Source organism: Cotesia glomerata, linkage group LG1 (genome assembly GCF_020080835.1).
Source record: "Cotesia glomerata isolate CgM1 linkage group LG1, MPM_Cglom_v2.3, whole genome shotgun sequence".
Lineage (NCBI taxonomy): Eukaryota > Metazoa > Arthropoda > Insecta > Hymenoptera > Braconidae > Cotesia > Cotesia glomerata.
In genome coordinates, this window is record NC_058158.1 from 4,056,022 (window position 1) to 4,079,885 (window position 23,864).

The 23,864-nt window shown below is 30.9% G+C and overlaps 1 protein-coding gene across 3 annotated transcripts; it reads right to left on the reverse strand.

Annotated features, from left to right (window-relative positions):
* Positions 1-339: 339 nt before the first annotated feature.
* On the reverse strand, positions 340-21,942 carry LOC123265008 (protein dissatisfaction-like). 3 transcript variants are annotated; one of them, XM_044728585.1, is made up of 10 exons: positions 21,252-21,942; positions 20,507-20,587; positions 20,264-20,425; positions 4,311-4,575; positions 2,670-2,892; positions 2,481-2,600; positions 1,873-2,109; positions 813-894; positions 478-729; positions 340-408 (listed from the first exon to the last, which is right to left on the reverse strand). In XM_044728585.1, exons 1-10 carry the CDS (start codon positions 21,259-21,261, stop codon positions 344-346), a joined length of 1,497 nt encoding a protein of 498 aa, XP_044584520.1. In that variant the 5' UTR covers positions 21,262-21,942; the 3' UTR covers positions 340-343. The 3 variants fall into 3 exon arrangements, with proteins under 3 accessions (XP_044584520.1, XP_044584534.1, XP_044584529.1); XM_044728599.1 differs by having other exon boundaries at positions 2,481-2,573; positions 21,252-21,939; XM_044728594.1 differs by having other exon boundaries at positions 2,670-2,880; positions 21,252-21,937.
* Positions 21,943-23,864: the final 1,922 nt, after the last annotated feature.

A 23,864-nucleotide genomic window follows, 5' to 3' on the forward strand; every position in this document is an offset into this window, starting at 1 on the left:
AATTAATTGGTAATTAGTAATTATAATTACATCTATATTTAAGTAACGTATCTTGGTAAATACATATATTATTAATTTTACATTTTAATTTATAATTTACAGTAGCGCTACTTACAAAATTATTAATAAGATATGTTACTTACACAGCAATCACAAAGATTTACTGACTAGATTCTGATTTTTATAAATTATTAATCAATTCAAAGTTTTTTTTTTTAATTTTATACACAAAGAAAAAACAAATTGCATTTAAAAAAGAAAATTTTACCCTCATAAATTTAATTTAAAATTTTTCTAGACAATTAAATTTATGAAGCTAAATTTTATTTTTAATTTTTCTATTTTACTTTTTTAAATCCGTCGCTTTTTGCAGATTCATCATACTAAAATCCGGGTCCTGTTTGTATTCTATGTAAACAGAAATAAATTTTTTAATCTTTACTATAATTTTAAAAAAATTTACAAGTAATAAATTACCTTCTGAATGATGGTCCATTTGATACATGTCACCAAGCAGACGCGCGATTGGTATTTCCCCAATAGTCTCGCGGAAAAACAATAATTCAACAGTCGATGGTTTCACAACATGTAGCATGGGTAGAGATAATAGAAATCTACCGAAACGCTCCGGTTGTCGAGGATAACGTGACCTTATGTAGTCATTTAGGATACATTGGGCTTGATCTTGAAGCATTTCAACAGGCTTCGGGTCTGTCAGTCCTTTTGTTTCTGTGGAAAATTATCCATAAATAAGTAAACAAATAATTCAAACCTTTACACTTGAATTTTGTAAATTTTTTTTAAATTAATACCTGGCCTGAATAAAACAATGGCTTTCATGCAACCGCATTCCCCACCATCAGGCGACAATTGACGAAACCGTGACATGATGTCCTAAAAATTGATGCAAGATAATATTGAAAATTAATTTCATACGTTGATATATAAAAAGGGTAATTATTTAAAAGTGGAGTCAATCCCATTTTGGGCCATAACTAGGTGAAAAATTAAAATTTTTTAATTTTTTTTTATTCCGCTTGGTTTTACGGCGCATTTATTATAAGAAATGTCGTGAAAGGAAATAATAAAGATTCCGATAGCTTTTTTCCCTTTAAAAGTTGGAAAAAATATTGGCTTTCATGTTTTTGGATATAATTTCTTTTTTATCTTTTTTTGATGTTTATGATATATATATATATTTTTTTTTTTGAAAAGTACATAAAAAACGAACAATTAAAAAAAAAAAAAATTTATCAGAAAAAAAATTTTATAATTTTGCTACATAAGGAAATGTTGTAATATGAGCCGATTTATATAATTAATATTCTGATTTATATTTTCTTCAAAATATTTGTACTCTAATGTCGAATTATCTATTTGTATTAAATAAGGGCTAGTGCTTACTACAATTATTTTACGTATAACTTTTTCCTTGTTCTTCTCATAAAATTTAGAATTACGCTATAAATTAAATACTCAATCTCTAACGCACAGAAAAAAAAAAAATGTTTTTGAATCAAGTATATAATTTTGAAGAACTTAATATTCTTGATTTGAGTAGAAAAATTCTTGATTTAAGGAAATTTTTCTTGACAAGGAAATTTTACTTGATTTAAGAATTTTTCGTCTTGATTCAATACAATTACCTTCTTCAAAATTATATTTTTGGTTCAAGAATTTTTCTCTTGAATCAAATTAATTTTCTTTTCAGTGTGGGTATTTTAATGAAATTACCATGTATATGTTTGCCATTCGGCCAATGCCTTGGCATTAAATTAATTTAAATAAATAAAATAAAAAAATAAAAACATGGCCTAGAATGGGATTGACCTCACTTGTAAATAATTACCATAAAAAGTAATAAAAAATTACTTGTATGGTATTAAGTTCTTGTCTTGAAGTTTCATCAGGAAGCCTTCTGCGAACTTGTTCATCATCGAGTAATGCCGTGATATCCCAAGAAACTGACCACTGGGCTAGATGTAAAAGAAACAACTGCGTCCAAGTTTGCTGCAGCAGACCAAGCTGGTCATCTTTAAATAAAGTTTGAAAGGGTACTAAACATCGGACCCATTTTACTGCCATGAATAATAGTCTCGCCGTCGTTTCCTATAATTCAAAAATATTTTGTTTCAAGTTAAGATTTATTTATAGATATTTTCTGACGTAAGTCATTGAAAATTTTCAGATTATTGGCTATCCTGTTTAATACAACAATTTTTTTTCCTCTAATTTTTCATAATATTGTTAGCCTGTATTTTCTCTCCAGGCATAAACAATTCATGAAGAGAATTACAGGCTAACATAACAATATTATGAAAAATTAGAGGAAAAAAAGTTGTTGTATTAGACTGGACAGCCAATAATCTGAAAATTTTCAATGACTTACGTCAGAAAATATCTTTAAAATATTAAAACGAGTTTTTAGAAAAATAAATATTAAGATTTATTATTATAAATTAAATTAATAAATAAATTACCTGAAGTATTTCCCAAGTAGGACTGAAATTGGGCAGCGGTCTTGTAGGACTGTGACTCGCTTCAGTCTCCAATCGGTCTAGTGTCTCGTCCGGCTGCAACCGAGTGTCCCATACAAACTCCTTTTATCAATAAATAATCAACACAGACACCGTGTTTTAATGAACAATAAGCAATTTTTTGACAAATACCTGGCATTTTTCGGCAGACATTAGTATCTGAAACAACGGAGGCTGTTGTCCCAGTGCGACCGTCGCCGAGTGATAGAGACCCGGATTAGGTGGTGGTAGTTGCAGAGGAAATGACACCGGTGATGTAGCATCACTCGGTGGTGGTGGTTTTTGCATCAGCGATGCTACTTGTGGAAACGGGACGTACCTCAATCTTCTCAGAGGATTGTCACTGAAAACAAATCTTCATTTCAATATAAATATGAATATTTTTCAAGTATTGGGTTCCCAAAAAATAAAGTTCTTAATATTGAATTTAAATTAAAAAAAAAGTGTGTGTGTACTTATGTACGCACGTTAGAAGTTATACTTCTTTGACGTGACAAGATAAAAATCTTTCTAAATATTTTATCTATCGCGTTATCCTACGTTTGTAGAAAAAACGACACTAATAATAGAAAAAAAGGTATTTAATACATTGAAAGTTTTATTATAACGCATTGTCTAGTTAAATAAAGTTTATTTAAATATCATAAAAAAATTATTTCTACATAATCAAAAAAATCTGGAAATCGGTTGACCGTGCAGGCCAACCCTAGAACTTCCTGCTAAGTTTGCATTTCAAGCACGTTAAAATGTGTTTTTTGATTAATATTTGAGCTTTTCAAGCTCAAAGCGCAGTTTTTCACATTTTGAGCTCCTCGAGCTCCAAATGTATTTATTAAACAACTGTAACTTTTGAATGCGTCGTTCGATTTTGTTTTTTGAAAAAGCATTCGGTGTAGTTTTTAAAGCACAAAAAGAAAATGTACAAGTTTTTATTGATCGGTTGAAGAAACTGGAAAATATCTTAAAAAAATACCGAAAAAAAAATTTTGTGAATTTCTAAACAACTATAACTTTTAAATGCGTCGTTCGATTTTCATTTTAAAAAAAGTATTGGACGCAGTTTTTAAGCAAAAAAAAATGTATACGTTATATGTTTCATTATGATTTTTTCGTACGCTTTAAAGTTATTTTTAAAAAACATAAAAATTCAAATTTTTTTTTTAATTTCTTCGGAATGGCTGGATGAATTAACTCTTAAATCTAATCAGATCTACGTTTTAATAGACCCTTTCGAATGACGTGTCGTAGAACTCAATCGGTTGATTCGTTTTTGAGAAACCGTACGACAAAAATTTATTGACACACACACACACGGCCGGACACCTCGGTGGGAATAATCAGAATGGCTTTTTGGGACCTTAAAACGTGGACATCCGATGAAAAATCGGACCGAAATCAATAACTTCCCATTAATAAAAATTTTCAATTTTCTTAGCGGGAAGTTAAAAATATATATTTATATGAAATATCGTGAATACAGTACCCAGTTCTCACGCAAACGTACGTAGATGTACTTATTTTTATTTTGTTGGTAAATTTTTTTTTTTAAAAAACTAAAATGTTGAGTAGCTAACTTCAGGGTGTCGGTTTTTCGTGACGCCGTGGTCGCGTATCGTAAAAATTTACCCTCATCATTTTTACCTAACGCGCCAAAAGAAGTATAACTTCAAAAATTTTAATAATAAAAATGAAAATATGTCTTGTTTTGGAGAAATTTTCTGGGAGCCCAAAAAATAAGTAACTGAAAAAAATAAAAAAAAATAAAATAATTACCTATGAATAGGAAATAAATGAGAAGGACGGTCACGTCGATTACGATCATGATGTCCAGCAGCACCGATTGGTTGCAGAGGATTAACTACTGAGCTATGATGAGACAGCAAGTGGGCTGTGTTTAAATCAACCCTTGCGTCATGATGAACTGGCGTCCCAGAATGTGATGACAGAGGTGACACCATGGCTGATTGCTGATGATGTTTGTCAGACATTATTGACGGATGTGGCTTAGGCTTTCTGGGTCCTCGTTCGTGTTGTACTGCTAAACATTTATTTATTTCATTCATTCATTATTTATTTATTTATTTACTGGCTGACAATCGCCCGATTCGCTAAATTTGTTTATGTTTTTTAGTAAGACAATTTTTTTGGTTCACTTCAAAATTATATTAATCTTAAAAATATCAAATTAGTCAATTAATAATTATTAATAAAATTATTTCATTTTGAATTTTAATCTAAAAATTAGAATAAATTTTTTTATTAAAACTCTTTAAAATGTTTACTTATTTTTAGTTTGATAAAGTAAAGCTGTTAAATTAAAAATTATTTAATAATTAAATATCATTAAATAAATAACGAAAAAAGTCATTGGATTTTTTTTTAATCTATATTATTAAGAGAATAAGAAAAATTTTGTGTCCAGGGTAGTCATATAATAAAATCGGTTTTTTTAGTGAAATTTAGTGTCATTGCAAAGGTCTTGATTTGAATTTGTGCCTTTTCAAGGTTTCATATCATTCTCACCGATAGTCAATTTATTATGATAAGTATTTAGGCTGCATTCGAAAATGCTTTATCTTTAGACACATAATTAAGAAATGACCTTGTATCTTGTGAACTATTGACATTTTTAAAGATATAAGCTCATCCCGACATTACACTCATCAAGACCTTTCATTTGAGTACCCACATCAATTTTTGATATATTTATATATGTTATATATATGTATATATGAAAAATATATCAAAATGCATGTGGGTACTCAAATGAAAGCTCTTGAAGAGTGTAACATCAGGATGAGCTTATATCTTTAATATATATATCTTTAATATATATATATATATATATATATATATATATATGCTGCTATATATATATATATATATATATATATATATATATATATATTATTTAAATATATATTTTTAATTCTATTAAAAATTTTTAACCAGAACAAATCATTTTCAAAATATTGAAATGGTGCATGAAATATCAGTTAAAGGGTAAAAATAAAATATAAATATTGTCACATTTTAAGCTAACATTAACTAAAAATAACTGCAATTATATTGTGAATTGTATTTGCTTTTGATATCTTAATGATATTTTATGTCCTTTATCAATATATTTTATAAAATAGTTGAAAAATCATAAAAATATGACTGACTCAGCCTGTAAATTTTATGGTTTGATACTACGAAACATCTTATTCACCAAATTTTGTTGTAAATTTGATGTGTTAACAAATTTGCACCAAATTTTTTGTATAATTATCGATATTTCAGTTCGTAAAAGCGAAAATTTGAAAAAATAAATATACATGAGCCTGTAACTTTGTTGTTTTTGATGATATAAAAAAATTGACAGGAACTTTTTTATAGAATATTAAAAGTACTACAAATTTGCTATTTAACATTTTTGTCTAACTCTTACAGTTTAGATAAAAAATGCAAAAAACCGGAAATTTGAATTTCAAAGCTATGTAACAAATCAAATATTAAAGATAGAAATTCGACTCAAAAGAATTTTTTGTACTAAATTTAATAATAAACAAGGTCCATCCATTCGTTTTTTTAAAAAATAATTTCATCATAGTTTGCAAGACAAAAAACTAATGAAAAATCATGTTTCCCATGTTATTTAAACGGAAAAACTTTAAGTTCGATGGAGGACATCTTAGAATTGGAATTTTGAGCTCCGCTTTTAACAGAAGCTTTTTTGGCACATCTTCTAAGATATTTTGGATTAAGAGAAAAAAAAAATATCGTTTTTTTTTTGTCACACCCTAATATATATATATGTATATATGAAAAATATATAAAATGCATGTGGGCACTCAAATGAAAGCTCTTGATGAGTATAACTTCGGGATGAGCTTATATCTTTAAAAACGTCAATAGTTAAGAAAATACAGTGCAATTTAACAAAAGTCATTATTTAATGAAGCAAAATTTTATTTGTTTATAGTTCACAAGTCACGGTAGTTTCATAGTGACTGCAAGGTTGCTAGTTCTAAATGAATGAAAATTGAAAAGAATACATTTTTTTTTAAAGATTAAAAAAAAACTCTTCATTAGTAGTATAGATTTATTTATTTATTTTTACCATCTGCAAACAATTGTCTAGTCTTTAATTAATTGTATTTATAGAATAAAATATAAATTAACTATGTGGTGGTAGCCAGACCATAACAATTGGTGAAAATTAACCGTAATAGTTTTATTTATTGGGGTAAGTACTTCTATATATATATATACAATGTAGACATTTACTGTATATAAGATAGATTGTATGTTGTGTGCGTGATCAGTCACATCAGGTGGATTAGGATCAGAAGAGAAATCAACTGATGTAGAAATGACGAGCTGACTGAGCTGGAAAACATCATGAGGGACAAATGTGTGTATAAGTGGGTGGGTGGATTGATGTTGGGGTGCTTGGATAATCGAGGGGCGAAGGAAAGAGGCGGGCGAGAAATTTACGGGATAGAAAATAAAGTTTATAGATGTAATAAGTGTTATATAGTAGCACGGACCATCACGAGATCTTCGGGCATAGCCTCGCTAAGGCAAGAGGGTATGTCAGATGTGTGTTGGCCAAAGTTGTATTCTATTCGAGGGGGATTCGCCGACTTACTCTATCTCAAGCTCCCTTTATCTCGTGGTTCTGATCCTCTACCGCCGTACACCACTGGGTAGCTGGCACATCATCATTAATGAGCCTGAGTGGTGAACACCTGGCTGTTCCCACGTTCGCACTCCAAACGGGAGTTCAGCTCTAGATATTCTACGAGGAAAATCTTCAAATCCTCTGATGCTTGACCACATTGCTGGGATGTGTATTTTGTTTTTATAAATTACAACTAATACACAGAGAAAAAAAAATTTACTTGAATCAAGTAAATAATTTTGAAAAATTTTATCTTCTTGATTTGAGTAGAAAAATTCTTAAACTAAGAAATTTTTCTTGGTCCAAGTAAGCTTTACTTGGATTAAAGAATTTTTCGTCTTGATCCAAGACAATGAAACTTTTCAAAATTATTTTCTTGGTTTAAGAATTTTTCTCTTGATTCAACTTAATTTTTTTTCTGGGTAAGAATTCACAGAAAATACTTAACAGTAAAATTTATTAAGATTCTGGTTATTTTTTAGTGATCCAAATTAAACACATTAAAGTTAACAAAATATGATGTGAAAAATTATAAAAGCTAATATTTATAACTAGCTGTTACTCGCCCGCTCCGCTGGGTGCTTTAAAGAATTGCATTTTTAAATCTAGACTTGAAATTTAATTAGAGTATTCTTTTGACTTGCACAGATTCCCAATTCTATCGAATTGGCATGCACCTTTTATCCATGTGATTATTCTAGTTAATATTCATTGTAACTTTCAATGTACAATAATTATAACAATCCCGTGTCTTTCTTACAAAAATCAATAATAATTGATATGCAAAAAACAATTTTTAATGACCATTGAAAGTTTCAATTAAAGAAAATGCAGGTCTCATAAGTGAAGAAATCTGCCTCGTATACATATATGTAAACATAACCAATAGAATTAAATAGTATATTACACATCTAGGGCAGTAAAATAAGAAATGTCTCAGATCACATGTAATTGTTGTCCGAGGCGAAGCCGAGGTCAATAAACATGTGATCTGAAGCTTTCTTATTTTACTGCCCTAGATGTGTAATATACTATTAAACAAATGACAATCGAATAGAATAAATTTAGTTACAATAAAAATTCATTATTTCTAAGTCAAAAAAATATAGGTTTCAGATAAGTAATCACCAACATATCATACACTAAAACCTTCTCCGAAATACGCTGCATCTTATGGTATAAGTATTATTCCGATCAGTTGAGTAGTTTTCGCAATATAACCGGACAAAAAAACCGGCTCTCCATTTATTAGTGTAGATTTAATAATTAAAAAAATTTATTTGTAGCGGCTACTATAGTAAATAACTACTCTTTAAAAAATATCCTTCCAAAACGTAAAAAGAACTAAGTCAATAACTATAATTTCGTTTTTATTATTGCGTTTAAAATTTACTAGTTTACCTTCTATATTTTGACTTTGGCTAGATTAAAATCTAAAATTCTTACTATGAAAATTTAGTTACCTTTCTTGATATTTGTGACATATCATACGATAATTTTTTACATGCGAAATGATAAACATTAAAGTTAGAAGTATTAATCATTATACTTAAACTTTTTCGACATTTACATCGCTTTTATTACTGTTTAAAATTTTATTTTTTTAAATAGCTTTTACTATTAATTGATTACTATTTGTTATAAATCCATTATTATTTATTATAGTTTAGTTTTTTTTCCGTCCAGTTAGTTGATTTTTTCAATAAAAAAATGAGTGATAAAAAAAATGTATTATTTATTTCAAAGACGATTCGATAGTTGATTAATAAATAGGCAAAGAATCTGAAAAATAAAAAAAATAAACAAGACATTGAATACGATGCTAAAACAAACAAGGCTTGAAAAAATATAGACAGAATAGAAGAAGTAAAAAGCAATTACTAGACGATAGTTGCCATGATAAATAAAAATAACTATTCTATTATAAACCGAATGTTGAGATGTGAAACCCTGTGGGTGTTTTCTTTAATCGAGTACCCTAGCTCCCGTGATTAGTACAAACATTCGTGGATCATCCTGTTTTTCTTTATCTTTATTTCTTTTTGGCCGCTCTAAATATCAATTTTTGCCCATTGTTTCTACAATCCAAACACAGACACACACATGCACTAAAAATAAGCTTCAAATGTGTGTATGTTGACGTATACTATAATATAACAGCTTCCATCGAATTAGAGGCGGCCAACTGTAAACTGTAAACGCCTCAAAACATTTTACACGAGATGTCGGACGAACGGTCAAAGACTCTACCCAACTTGCAACAAAGTTCACGCCTGTACCACTGTTGAGACCGAGCAGAGGGTCTGGATCAACTTTCAAGAAACAACAACTTCAAAGTGTCCAAGTTACCCAACACACTCAACATTTGCATGATAAATTTTATTGTTCTTGTTAGCAAAATAAATTTTAAGTATAATTTTTTTTTTTTTAATTACATATTATTATTACTAGCAACCTTGCAGCCACTATGTGACTGCCGTGACTTGTGAACTGTAAATAAATAAAATTTTGTTTTATTTAATAATGACTTTTGTTGATTGCACTGTACTTTCTTAACGATTGTCATTTTTAAAGATATAAGCTCATCCCGACGCTGCATTCATCAAGAGCTTTCATTGGAGTACCCACATGCATTTTTAATATATTTTTCATACATACATATATATATAATATATATAAATATTTAAAAAATTGATGTGGGTACTCAAATGAAAGCTCTCGATGAGTGCAATGTCGGGATGATCGTATATCTTTAAAAATGTAAATAGTTCACGAGATGCAAGGTCATTTCTTAATAATTGGCATTTTTAAAGATATGAGCTCATCCCGATGTTACACTCATCAAGAGCTTTAATTTGAGTATCCACATGCATTTTCATATATTTTTCATATATACATATACATAAATATATAAAATATATGAAAAATTGATATGGGTACTCAAATGAAAAGTCTCGATGAGTATAATGTCAAGGTGAGCTTATATCTTTAGAAATGAGATAGAGATAGAGCATTTTCGAATGCAGCCTAAATACTATCATAATAAATTGACTATCGGTGAGAATGATATGAAACTTTGAAAAGGCACAAATTCAAGTCAAGACCTTTGCAATGACACTAAATTTACCTAAAAAAATCGATTTTATCATATGACTATCCTGGAGACAAAATTTTTCTTATTCTGTTAATAATATAGATTATTATTGTTATTATTGACGAGAGAATTATTGTGACCTGACCAAAAAATGACAAAAGGTCATTTGGCATCCATACAGTACATATAGTTCATGTACGGATTGTTGGACCAGAGGATGAGAGCAAGTGGGTGGTACGCGAGAGCTGAAAGACCCAGGAGCTAGAGTTGAGTGAATACTGCTACTGCGGATTAGGTTCGCATGCGCTGGAATGGACCGCGCCCTGTGCCCTTTCCATAATTCTACCTTTGGCTGGCTCAATTTTTTCTTTCTATTTATAATTTTATGAATCTTTCTAACTTATATTTTATGCTCTATATTGTAAAATGTACTGTGTAGATGCATGTAGATGTAGAGGAGACAGGAAGCAAAGGTTGATCGTGGCACGTGTGAGCGACAATGCCCGTTCCCACATGCGTTTCCACCCCTTGAGGCTTACCCCGATAGGCAGAAAACAGCAATTCAAGTGAGACAGATAATGCGAGTCGAGCTGAGCTGGATATTCGCTCATAGATCATGACAAACTCACATATACTGTACTATACGGTGTATCTGTATAATACAGCTAAACGGTAAACCGATCTGTGAACATTTCAGCAGTCACCGATCTCCAAGGCTAATCCCCGGGTGAGTGGGGTTTGATACATCATCCACTGGAGCATAACAGAGAGGAGAATGAGGAAGAGAGAGAATTTAACATCATCCCTTGATTCGCACTCAACAATCCCCTGTCATTGTCACGCGATCTCGTGTGAATGTGAATGTGAGCAGGAATGGGATGGGGATTTAATGTTTACGCTTGTGCTTTAACACCTACGACCCGCACAGCCCATGAATTTATGGAAATAATACAATTGTTATATGCATTCCTCTACTTGTTATATTATTGATGGATATGTACGCGGGCTAGAGAATAGAGATGGATATAATACCACTTGTACACCGGATAATAAAGTGTTGTGTTTTCTATTATATTCCATGGGCATAACATTGGATGACACGTGCCGTAAGCCTACGATTAGATTTATCCGGTGGGTAGTCGCGACAAGTATCGGATGATAACACCGCTTGAGGTGGTAATTCATTCTCGAGGACTCTTTGGGTATTCAATTGAGAATGTAATTTATGCGCGTGTCCAGAGTGTTATTGTAATGAGATGGTGTTGCTAATCGAGTGCGAGTCGAGTGTTTTGCTACGGGATTTATGGGTGTTATACTGAATTAGTAGAAGAAATTGTTCTTTTTTTTTTTTTTAATATTTACTCTGAAAGAAAAAAAGTATCTTCCACAAAGCAAGGACTGAAACCTCGTGTTTATTTGAAGATTATTGTTGACAATTTGTTACTTGTCAATATTAACTAAAAAATAATAGAAGAAAAAACTTTTTTAAAACATATTTTTGACGAGGTTTTTAATATATTTAATTGTATATGGTTCATTTTATTTATTACGGACTCTAAATATAAAAATAAAAAATTTTTTTTGTTTATTAAAAATATATTGTAAAATTTTAAAGTGCCTGATGATGTTAGAATAAAACTGACGAAACGTCGCACGTTAAAATAAATTAAATAAAAAACATAACATCATTTTGGTCTACAACATCCTGATTTAAATTAATTATAGAAGAATTTAGACCTGATTAGAGCAGTAATATGAAAAAATATTATTTTGACAAGTTTATCATATCCATACAGAAAAAAAAATTAACTTAAATCAAGAGAAAAATTTTTAAACCAAAAAAATAATTTTAAAGAGTTTCATTGTCTTGGAACAAGATGAAAAATTTTTGAATCAAGTAAAATTTACTTAAGCCAAGAAAAACTTCTTAGTTTAAGAATTTTTCTACTCAAATCAAGAAGATAAAATTCTTCAAAATTATTTGCTTGATTCAAATAAATTTTTTTTTCTGTGCATTACATTTGAATTCAGTTTTTGTAAAAACAATGAAAAAAAATAGACATATCCTTTTTTTATTCAATTGATTGTCTATTAATTTATTAAACATCTTCAATCATATTTATAAATTATTTCGTCAAATAATTGAGTGAAATTATGACAGATGACATAAAAATAAATATATTATTAATATTTATTTAATATACAGCACTGAGAAATATTATGTAACGCGTAGACATAAATAACAAAGAAAAATGAATGCATGACGATCCATAAGCTATAAAACGCCATATATACAAATGCATCATGTATTACCCGAACCAGCTTGCACCCCAGGACCCTACTCAATTCAGAACTCGTGTTGATCATTTATATGGATGAATAGATGCTGTCCGTCGCTTACCGTGTGTTGAAGGTACAGCCGTACAGATCTACGGTTCACTGCGTTACCACTTGTGCACTCCCACGCGATCAACTATACACTGTTATATGTATATAATTCGACCCCTTGGACTGTTACTATATACCGTTTAAATGCTTTTCACTACATAATATACCATCTCTGCGTCTTATTTGAAACAACTTTTTCGCTGTTGTATATTATATAGACTGCTCTAGTTCAAAGCTCAAAAGTATCAGCGTCTTTTACTACTACATCATATTATATGCAAAGAAATCATATTAAATTTAATGTCAAGAGTCTTGCGATGTAATCGCATTTACCTCTTACTTACTTCGATAAGCATCCAATTTTTTTTTTTTTTTTTTCTTTGTAAATTTTCATTCGAGCATAAAAGTTATTTTTTATCTTATTTAATTTTATATTAACTGCTTCGAGAGAAAAAAATTATTTCATAATTTTTCTGTTTAGCAACTCGTATGATTTTAATAAATTTTTATTTAAAAGAATTATTTATTTTATTCAGAAGAAAATTATATGATATAAAAAAAAAATATTACCAGAACGAAGAGGATAGCCAAATGTAGAAAAAATAAAAAGTTTTATTTTAAAAAGTTATAAAAGCAATTGAGCGTGAAACGTGACTTAGAGTTTAGTTTGTAAATGTATAAAGGGAGATCAGCTAGAACATACATCTGAAACTGTTTACACAATAGGAATGATGTTTATCATACATCGTCAACGGCGAAATAAACAACAAGAAATAAAATAAAAAAAGAGTTTGATAGAAAAATAAAATGAAAGCTTGTGCGAGCTTAAAAATTTATTGACTCGTCGAAAACACTGTCAGGTAATATTTATATTAAATTTTGTATTTTTTGTTTAAAGTAACAAGTTAGGGATAAAATTAATAAAATTTGACGACTTTAGAGATTCAATTTATGATTTTTAAATGGTTATTTCAAGTCCTAAGTATTTAAATGTTATTTGTAGAGCATTATTTTTTTTTGGAGTGTGAGTATTGCGCATTAAAAATATATTAATCCGGAAAATGACTGTGGTAATGGTACTCAAGTGTAAGCTCGGCGATACGTGCGAAAGTACAGCTCCTGAGAAATCCCTCGCGGGTGCCACTAATGCCGATAATACCTAAGGCTTGGTGTAGACGAGGTCGGCGGTGGCATAATGGGATGGAATAAGTTATAGGCGAAAACGAGAATGAGAAAATGAGGATGAGAATAAGAGTTTGAGTAATAGGAATAAAGTGTAGGATAGTGATGCGGAATGTAACTACTCCGCAAACTAAAACTAACGAGTTTAAAGTTTAAACGAATAGAAAGGAAAAGGACAAGTATAAATGTGATGCCATGTAAAGTAGCAGATTCGTGGGCATTTACAATCCCGCGGAAAACGTATGCTATTTTACTTTACTTTGGATACATTAGTCATGGATACGGGTACAAGTCTCTCTTTTGTAATTCTCTTCGTTTCATTTATATTCTGCTCTGATGTCATCATATACTACCAACAACCCGCACAGCTACTGTTATTTATAAAGAATCAAAGACATTTTTTATTATTATTATTTTTGCTAGAATTTTAGATCCCCATAAAATTATAACATAAATATTTTTTTTTTTTATTAAAAATTATCTTAAATAATTATTCATTATTTAAGAAAATATTTTTCAATCTAAATAATTTGTTTGAATGTTTACAAACTGTTGGAAAATAAATATATAATGCTACAGATGCCATAAGAGTAGTGTGATAATAATTATACGCCCCTATGACACCTGGGGACTAACAGAGCGTGAAGATAAATTTTTTCCAAAACCAATGTATCTAATTATCACCTGGAAAAGGAAAAATAATAGAAAAATAAAATTTTTATCCCTACGTCTGTTTCATTCAGATAAACATTTATGTTTTTTCTACTTAAAATTTTTTCGAATTTCAGACGTCAAATTTTTATCGATTAAAAATTTTTAGAAAAAATTACTTATTAAGGGGGATAACCACTGTAAAATTTCAAAAAAAATAATTTTTTTTTTTTTATTAAATCAAAGTTTATATGTTCAAAAATATGTATCTAGAGTTTTGTATGAAAATTCCGAATATTTTCCGAGTTATAGTCATTTTTGTGACAGGGCGTCATATGACTTTACACACGCGGCACTCCAACGAAAACGCGTTTTTCTCGAAACTACTTTTTTTGAACTGATGAGAACTGTAATTTGTATAAATATGAACAGATTTGCAACTTTTTTTTTCTCTCCGTATTCGTCTACTCAGTAGCTATCGTTGCACGTAGGGGATTTTGGAAATTTTGATTTTTAAGATTTTTTAGGGCTGTTTGAATCCAAAAAAATGAGGAAAAAAAACGAAAAAATTTTTAATATGTCGCCATTTTTTTTTAAATCCAAATTTTCAAAATCCCCTACGTGCAACGATAACCACATGCATGCAGATTACAACGCTTTTTCGTTTTTTTGTTTTAGATAATCCGTTTTTGAGTTAGAGATTGCACCGTGGAGGGGGAAATTTTTTTGGTGCTCCACAAAAATGCTAATCTATACTGATATTATAAAGATAAAAGATTTGATTGTTTGTTTGTTTGTTTGTTTGCATTGAATAGACTCCGAAACTACTGAACCGATTTGAAAAATTCTTTCACTGTTGGGAAGCTACACTATCCCCGGGTGGCATAGGCTATGTTATATTTTCAAATTTTTGTTAAATACCCGTGCAAAGCCGGGGTGAACTGCTAGTATCTTTATAACATCATGATATTTTTTCATAAAAATTTAGGAGAATAGTCTTTAATGTATACTTTATAAAACAAAAAAAAAACCCGATCCCCAAATTCCTTTATCATCCCAGTCAAAAAAATTCCCGAAAATCACCTATTTTTTTGATCGTAACAGTGGCTATTCCCCTTAAGATTTTAACTTTAATAATTAAAAAATGTTCAACTATTAAAAATTGCACAGTAAAAAATTTATCGTCAAATTTAACACAAAAATTTGTGTTGATGACTTTTTTTACACAATTTGTGTTGAATCAACATACTAAAATGTTAAATTCTACACACTAAAATGTTAAATTCTACACAAACATTTTTACACTTTACACAATGACGAAAAATTTTTTACTGTGTGATAAAAGAAAATTTCTCTAAAGGATCTCGTTGATTATTTTTGGATAAATTTTGAAATATTCAAAAAGTTTCAGTCTACTCTGAGGGATTTTAAAGTTTGTAATTCCTTAAAACATAAGTCAGCTAATTTCAAGGAAGATTATTAATATAAATACTTGAATAAAATAGGAATAAGGAAAAGATTAGAGTGAATAATAATAAAACAGATTATTAAAGATAACATGATCTAAATCCGAATGATAAGCCGGGTGGTAATCTTCAACTCTCATTTGAAAGCATATTTCATGAAATAGCGGCGATGTTACAGAGAGTATAAAGTGTAAAGTGCCTGTACGGTAGTACCGTGTACAGTGTACCAAGTATCAACTGGAGAGGCAGAGTACCAGGGGTGGAGGATGATATGACGGAATAGAAGCAAAGGGAAGGAAGAGACAGATAAAATAAAAATACAAAAGTAAAATAAAATAGAATTTAAAAAAAGGAAAAAGAGAGAGAGTGAGTGAGAAAGAGAGACAGAGATAAAGAGAAAAGTACAGAATGTGATAAGGGGTGAGGTGAATTGGTTAAAGCAACTCGGGATTCGTGGAATGAACGTGAGAGTAGCATTCTGGGGGCTTGTCGACGGAGGACGATTGCATGCCGCAGGCGCTTGCCAAAGCAACGTTAACTGAATAATGGGTACAGAGCTACTGGGTACTCTCTACGGATAATTCACCAGGATATCTCTTGCATTTAATGTCTCTCTCTCTTTTCCGTTATCCAGCTGGACATATATACAATTATAAGACTTACACAATGATGAACTTACCATTCTGATTTATTATTTGAAACTTTTTATACCTCTCTTTCGTCATTTTGTCAATTTTTTTATTTATTCTCAATATTTTTTAAGGTGTAAAAAATTTTTAAATACAAAATTAAGTATCAGTTTTCTTTAAAGAGAAAAATTTTTTTAAAAGAATATACAATTGCAAAATTAATTGTAATATTAAAAGGGGATATAAATAAGAAACTGTGTATAGGGTAGAAGTACCGTTTTTGGCCAGTTAACATTTGAATTAATTTATAAAAATTTTTTTTTATGTAATTTTTTAATATTTTGATGTAGCAATAGTCCAATTATCAATTATTTGAATGATCCAAACCAAAATATTATGCCTCTATTAAATATTAAATTGTTTTTTAAAGTGATAATAAATTTTGAATTAATTACTTTTTCGTACAAATGGAAGATCCTCTAAAATGGAATTAGACAATTTACTAATTAGAACGTCGTAATATTATAACCATATTTTAATTGAGTTTTAAAAAATTTATATCAAAACAAATTGAGTTTGTAATGGTTTTTATTAATATAAATTAATTTCTATCGTTTATTTGAACAATAAATTGCCATAAACGATACAATAGCCACAAACGGTACTTCTACCTTATATAAGTTGGTGAGATTGAAAGACTGTGTAAAGAGAATGAGTGTTACAATATAGAATGTCAGAAAAAGACTACCATCGATATACTTGCATAGATACTAGGTTAATATAAGTATGAAAAATTATAAATATTATTGTATTGCGAATGTGATAAATGAAGGATGAAGTGTAATACAAGTTAAAAAAATAAAGAGTGTACTAATATACCGACGTTCTAATTAGCAAATTGTCTAACTCCATTTTAGAGGATCTTCTATTTGTATGAAAAAGCAATTAGTTCAAAACTTATTATCACTTTAAAAAACAATTTAATATTCAATAGAGGCATAATATTTTTGTTTGGATCATTCAAATCATTTATAATTGGACTATTGCTACATCAAAATATTAAAAAATCACTCTCTTAAAAAAAGGAGTTAGACCAATTGCTAATTAGACCATTGATATTAAAAAATAAGTCAAAGTTAGTGTATAAGCAAATGTAAATAATTAATTTAAGACATAAGATATAGTTTTGTAAAACACGCTATGTGATACAAATAAAAACGATATTCTACAATTGCAAAATTTTATAAACGCGCTTAAAAAAATCCTATCCTTGGATGAAACATTTTTGGAAAAAAAAATAATTTTTCTGTCTTATGACTTTTTTTTATGAATTTTATACTGGAATTTAAATAAACATTTTTACATAAAAATTACTGATATATGATAAAATTTCTTTTAAAAAATTTAATTACTTATAAATTTAAATTTTTTCAAAATTTGTACTATTAAAAATTCTAAATTTTAAAAAATCAAACCCGTTAAGACAATAAGATAAATAACGCAATTAAACCATCAGATGAATTCGCGGAAATGGGAAAGATCGATCTACACACATATGTAACGAAAGATTGCCTTAAGGTGAGAAAGATGAACAGAGAATAAATTTAGATTCGTGTGTAGACTCCCTAACGTTAGGAAGCTCTGCCACTAATTGAATCTCCTCAGTTACTCGCGTCTAGAGCCCCCGCGGCCGCTGCTGGGAACCGTACCACCCGTCCTGCATTAAACACCCCCGATACCCCCAAACACCCTAACACCCTCATCGTACGACAAGCGGTCCCGCCCCGCCTTGTCCCAATCTCTTGGCTCTTGGAACTTGATGCTCCTTTTACTCCTCTCCTCTCATTCTCGCGAACCTCTTAACCTTTTTTGCTTTTACCTTTACATCCTTTACCCCACTCTATCTCCATCTTATCTACCTAAATCTATCCCACATGTTCTTCGCTTTTTCATATTCCTTAAATGGTTGATCCATCTCTTTTCACAATGATACTTCTTATACTTTACAATTGTAGCCAACTAAACAAATTGTATTTTTCTATTTCTCTGATATTATTTATAGTCCAGTAGAGAGAAAAATATAAATAAAAAAAAAAATATAGAAGAAGAAAAGGGAAACACCTGCGTGTGTATGTGATAAAGCATTAAATGGACAATTTAGATGACAGGATCCGGAAAAATAGCAAGCTTGCATGACTATACATAAATCATTATTTTCCTAAGAGTGAGAACTCTATTTTCTGATCAATTATTAAAGGACTCTTTCTCTGCTCCGCTCTTCAGCTTCCCTACTGCGACTTTTTACTTGATATCGATTATTGTTATTATTATCCACTTACATCTTACTTTATTTTGAAAAATGGGAATAGAATTTGTAAGAAAATTCATCGTTTTAGATTGGAGAGGAATATTATTAATGCGCCTTTTATTTACTTTTACAGATTAAAAATAATTAAAGAGCTTTATGTATCGAATGCTATTGGGTGGCCTCGCTTACGCTGTTCAAAGGGTTGAAGTATAATCCTCTCGAAAATGACGAGCCGAGCGTGAAAGACAGTTAAATTAATAGGATTTTCAAGTGACTCTCACCCACTATATAGACTTATGTAGCATTATATATTATATACTATGTATATAACCAATCGCCTTCTAAATTCTAAACAACTTTCAGATGATTCGGGTGTGATTATTTTCTTATTGTGTAATTATTTTCTTTGAGAGAGGCTGGCAATAGCTTGGTCGGTTCGGTGCCCGCTTTTCGAAAGAGTGGGACCCGGGTTCGATCCCGACACGCACCAATATTTTTCAGTGATTATAAATAAAAATATGTGCGTTAATGTTGCCAGCCTCTGGAGGTGGCAGAGATAGCCGGGCGGCACACGTCTGACTTGGGTGATCACCCATTTAAGCAACAACTTGAATGAGTGATCATCCTAGTCAGCGTTGGCTAGCGCGAGGGATCTCTGCACACTAGGATAGGGGCCTAATGCTCCAGTGGTCGATAAAGAAGAATTTCTTATCAATCACTGTAGACTTAACCCAGCTCCGACTGTACTAACATGGGTTTTCTCTGTGGTTTCCCCATGTTTCTGTTCCAATACCCGAGTGGTAAGGACCAGGGTGAATGCGGTACAGAAGGCACAAGTCGGTCCACAGCCGCATTAAGAAGTGTGTGTTGGGAATGAAAAAATCCCGACATGCAGGGGGGTGGGGTCAAAAGAAGTAGTGAGTATAATGAAGTGATAATAATGATGGAAGTAAATACAAAGTAGAGCTGGGAAAAAAGTGTGTTGTGTAACAAAGGGAAGTGAGAAATAATACCCCACCCTCCCTTGTAAAACACTGCCCAGGTGATACAAGTAAAACCTCCATTATTATTATTATTTTCTTTGAGATAATTTTTTTTTTTAAATAACCAATTCAAAAATTAAATTTTAAAAAGGAAAAAATTTTGGATCAAGTGACATTTACTCAAATTAAGAACACTTTCTTAGTTAAAGAATTTTTTTGTTTGATTCAAAAGATGAAACTTATCAAAATTAATTTTTTTATCCTAATATTGTCATAAATTATTTTTCATTATTTTTAAAGATATAACTTAGTCACAACTTTATTAATAATAAAATAATTAATAATCTATTACTTACCGTCTTTATTCATTCCAGCTTCGAAGCACTTTTTGAGGCGACAAGCTCGACACTGATTCCGATGAGTTTTATCAATTGGACAGCAGCCTTGTTTAGAACCATGCGCTTTGCAGGAATAATCTCGATTACTGTGAATACTTCGTTTAAAAAATCCCGAGCAGCCTATTATAAAAACAAAAACAATTATTATTATTTTTCACTTAACTTAACCTGACTAATAAATAAAAAAATGAATAATATTACCGTCACAACTATAAATGCCATAATGCTTTCCGGAACTTCGATCTCCACAGACGTTGCATGCAATGTCTAAAAGTCTTTCACCTGCAAGTAGTACAAATATTAATCCACAACCGCAAGTAGAACAGCCACAGACTAGCCAGACAATTTGATCATTTTATTATTCTTATTATATTTACTCACTTAAATTAAATTAGATTAAATTTATTTCAATTATAGAAGAGTAAAAAAGTAAAAGTGAATAAAAAGAGGTGAAAAAACCGGAAAACGGAGAAATTCTTTTTAGACGACTAATCTGTTCGCTCCCTTTCACGGGATCCTTAATCGTCCTAATGATCCGCGGCAAGAAAAACAGAGCCGCGTCTAAGCCAACTCAACTGCTCAGGGTGTATCAGCCCCTTCACAAAAGACACCCTTGGTTTAGCAGCAAAACCAGCCTAACCCGATCAACCGTACTTCTCTCGGGATTATCTTCTTCCGGATTCTTTTAAGTGATACTTTTTTATTTATGAGCTACCGATAAATACTTTCAAGAATTAAACTTGTTTTAAATCTTCTCCACTTTTATCTTCACTGTCACTTTTTTTTTAATATTAACAATAAAGCATTAATACTCCAAAAATAAAGCATTAATACTCCAAAAAAATCAAATAAAAATAAATTAAATCACTTAATGATAATTTCACTTATAATAAATCACCACTGGCTCTAATAAATAAATAAATAAATAAATAAATAAAAAACTAACCTGTGGGCATCCTCCAACCATCTAGCCAAGACGAATAACTGATACCAGGTCGCAGAGTTTCTGAAAGTCCCGGTTAGTTGTCCCTGGCTCGGTGGCTGAGAGACTTGACGTGGCTGCCCGTCCACCAAAGTCTCCGTGTGGACTCGTGTGAGCACTCATAGGTAGTTAGAGTTAACGGTGGCCTCGCCCGGGGTGTCTATTCTACACACTACACAATACTCCTATCCAGTCTCTAATTTTTCTTCTCGTCTGTAAAGGAGCTCGTAAATAAACGTACACGTCTGATCACTAAATAAGAGTGTGAGTTTGTTCGTCCTGTCGGCTTTTTTTATCCCACTAAAGTGAAGTGCTTGTTGTCTTTATCGTCCTCCTTCTATTCTCCCGGTTGTCGGCCGTGGCGAAATATAAATGCTGTACTCGGTTTCACCGCCAGGTCGGGGCTAACAGAGTTTCTACATATATTTGTATGTAGAGTGAATTAAATCTAGCTGCAGTGTTATGTAGATGTAGATGTAGATGTAGATGTAGATGTTGGATGTTGGATGTAGGATACAGGATGCGGGATGCAGAAACAAGAGCAAAAGAGCAAGAACGAGGATTCTGTTGAAGATGGTTTAGGACTTGCTGGCTGAGTGGCTCGTCCTTGCGTCACGGGGTATCGCACAGACTCGAGGGGATGGTTGCTGATGCTGATGCTGATGCTAGTTAGCCACGGGGGCGGCTCCAAGGCCACGTTGTCAGCTGACTCGACTGCGCCACCACTATGTCATTGGCTGGCTCCACCCTTCGACACAATAATAACGATCGCGGTACGCTCGCGAGGGGGTCGTGGGCGGACCACCGAGGGGATCATTAAGACACGCCCAGATCGCCTTTTCATCCCCCGTAATCGACGGGCTTTTTAAACCACAACAAAGCTGCTTCTGCTTTTATTTATGCTTATACTGATACTGCTACTGTTTCTGTTGCTGGTGATACTACTCTTCTATACATATATATAATACTACTCTATGCTTGTCAGATGTGTCAACTTGATGAACGTCATTTGGGTTCTAAGCAATGTAAAGGTGTCTCTTTTTTTCTGTTCTGTTGATTTTCCGGACAAATTCGTGTAATTACAATATTTTGCATCTGTATTTTTATTTTAAATGGAAAACGTGGAATAATCAAAACACGAGTATGTTAATGTAACAATTACACAAAGAGATGTATCGATTGTAGAATAAAAGTGTAAATAGTATTTTTTATTTTATTGCAGAACGCGATGAATCGAGAGTTCAGGTATTTATTATTAAAATATTGTTGGAAGTAGTAGATATGTATGCGCGGTTATAAGCTTTTTACGGATCATAAAATAGCATTTACACGATCTAATGGCTCGGTACGCCGCGCAATGTCCCACCGACGAATCCTCTTTCATTCGCATCGCGATGGTAACGTTGGTGAAAATATCTACCCTCGGGGCTTATATAGGCCGGATGCTCGGTGTCGGCTGAGGGGAAAAGAGCTTTCAATATCAAGGGTTGAAAACCCTTTAAATGGCAAATAGACATTTTCACCTTTTTAGGATTATTATAGTATACATGAAATCGGTCAATTTTATTTAGTCTATTTCTTATTTTTTGGGTTAGAGCTGGTATTTTTTTTGTAAAAGATTAAATCATTGCACAGAAAAAAAGATTTCTTGACTGGAGAATAAAATTCTTGGCTCAAGTAAATTTTCGGGTGCCCGAAGGAAGACCGAAGTTGTCTTGGCCGAATTAAAAATTTTTCTTGAAATTCTATTTTTGGTGGAAGTAATTTTTCTTAATTCAAATTATCATAAATACTTGATACAATAAATTTTTATATTGGATCAAGATTTTTAGATACTTTAGGGAAGCAGCGCCACCTACACTGGTAGAAGGATTTATTTGTATTAAATAATATTTGTTAATAGTTAACAAATCATCTATTAGAGACCACTTTTTAGTATTAAACAAACATTTCTTAGTATTTAAAATGATTTGTTTGTATTTAATAAATCTGATATTCATTTATTAAATATTAATAAATCTTTTTAAATACTAAGAAATATTTGTAAAGGACTAACAAATGGCTTCTAATAAATGATTTGTTAAATATTAACAAATCTTTTTAACTATAAACAAATCCTTCTATCAGTGTACTTCAGCTGAGAAAAAAATTTTCTCACCTTGAGAAAATTTTTTCTTGAATATTTGATACCCATTTTAGATTATTTTAGCACGCAATTATACATATTGAATGAAAGAAAATGGTTCAATATTATTTGATCTTCCCATTTGACATGTTCGTCAACAAAAATATTAATGAAAATTTATTATCAAGATATTTAATTTTTTGGAGCAAGAGAAAAATTTTCTCAAAATAAGAAAATTTTCTTGATTTAAATAAATTGTCTTGGATCAAGATACGTATTTCTTGAAACAAGAGAGTTAATTTTGTTGGGATAAGTGAAATTTCTTGTGTCAAAAAAATTTTTTTTTTCGCCCAAGAAAATAATTAGCCAGAAAAATATTTTCTTGGTTCAAGTGAACCATTCTTTCTGTGTAGTTTTATAAATTAATTTTTTTTTTTTGCTTAATTTTAATA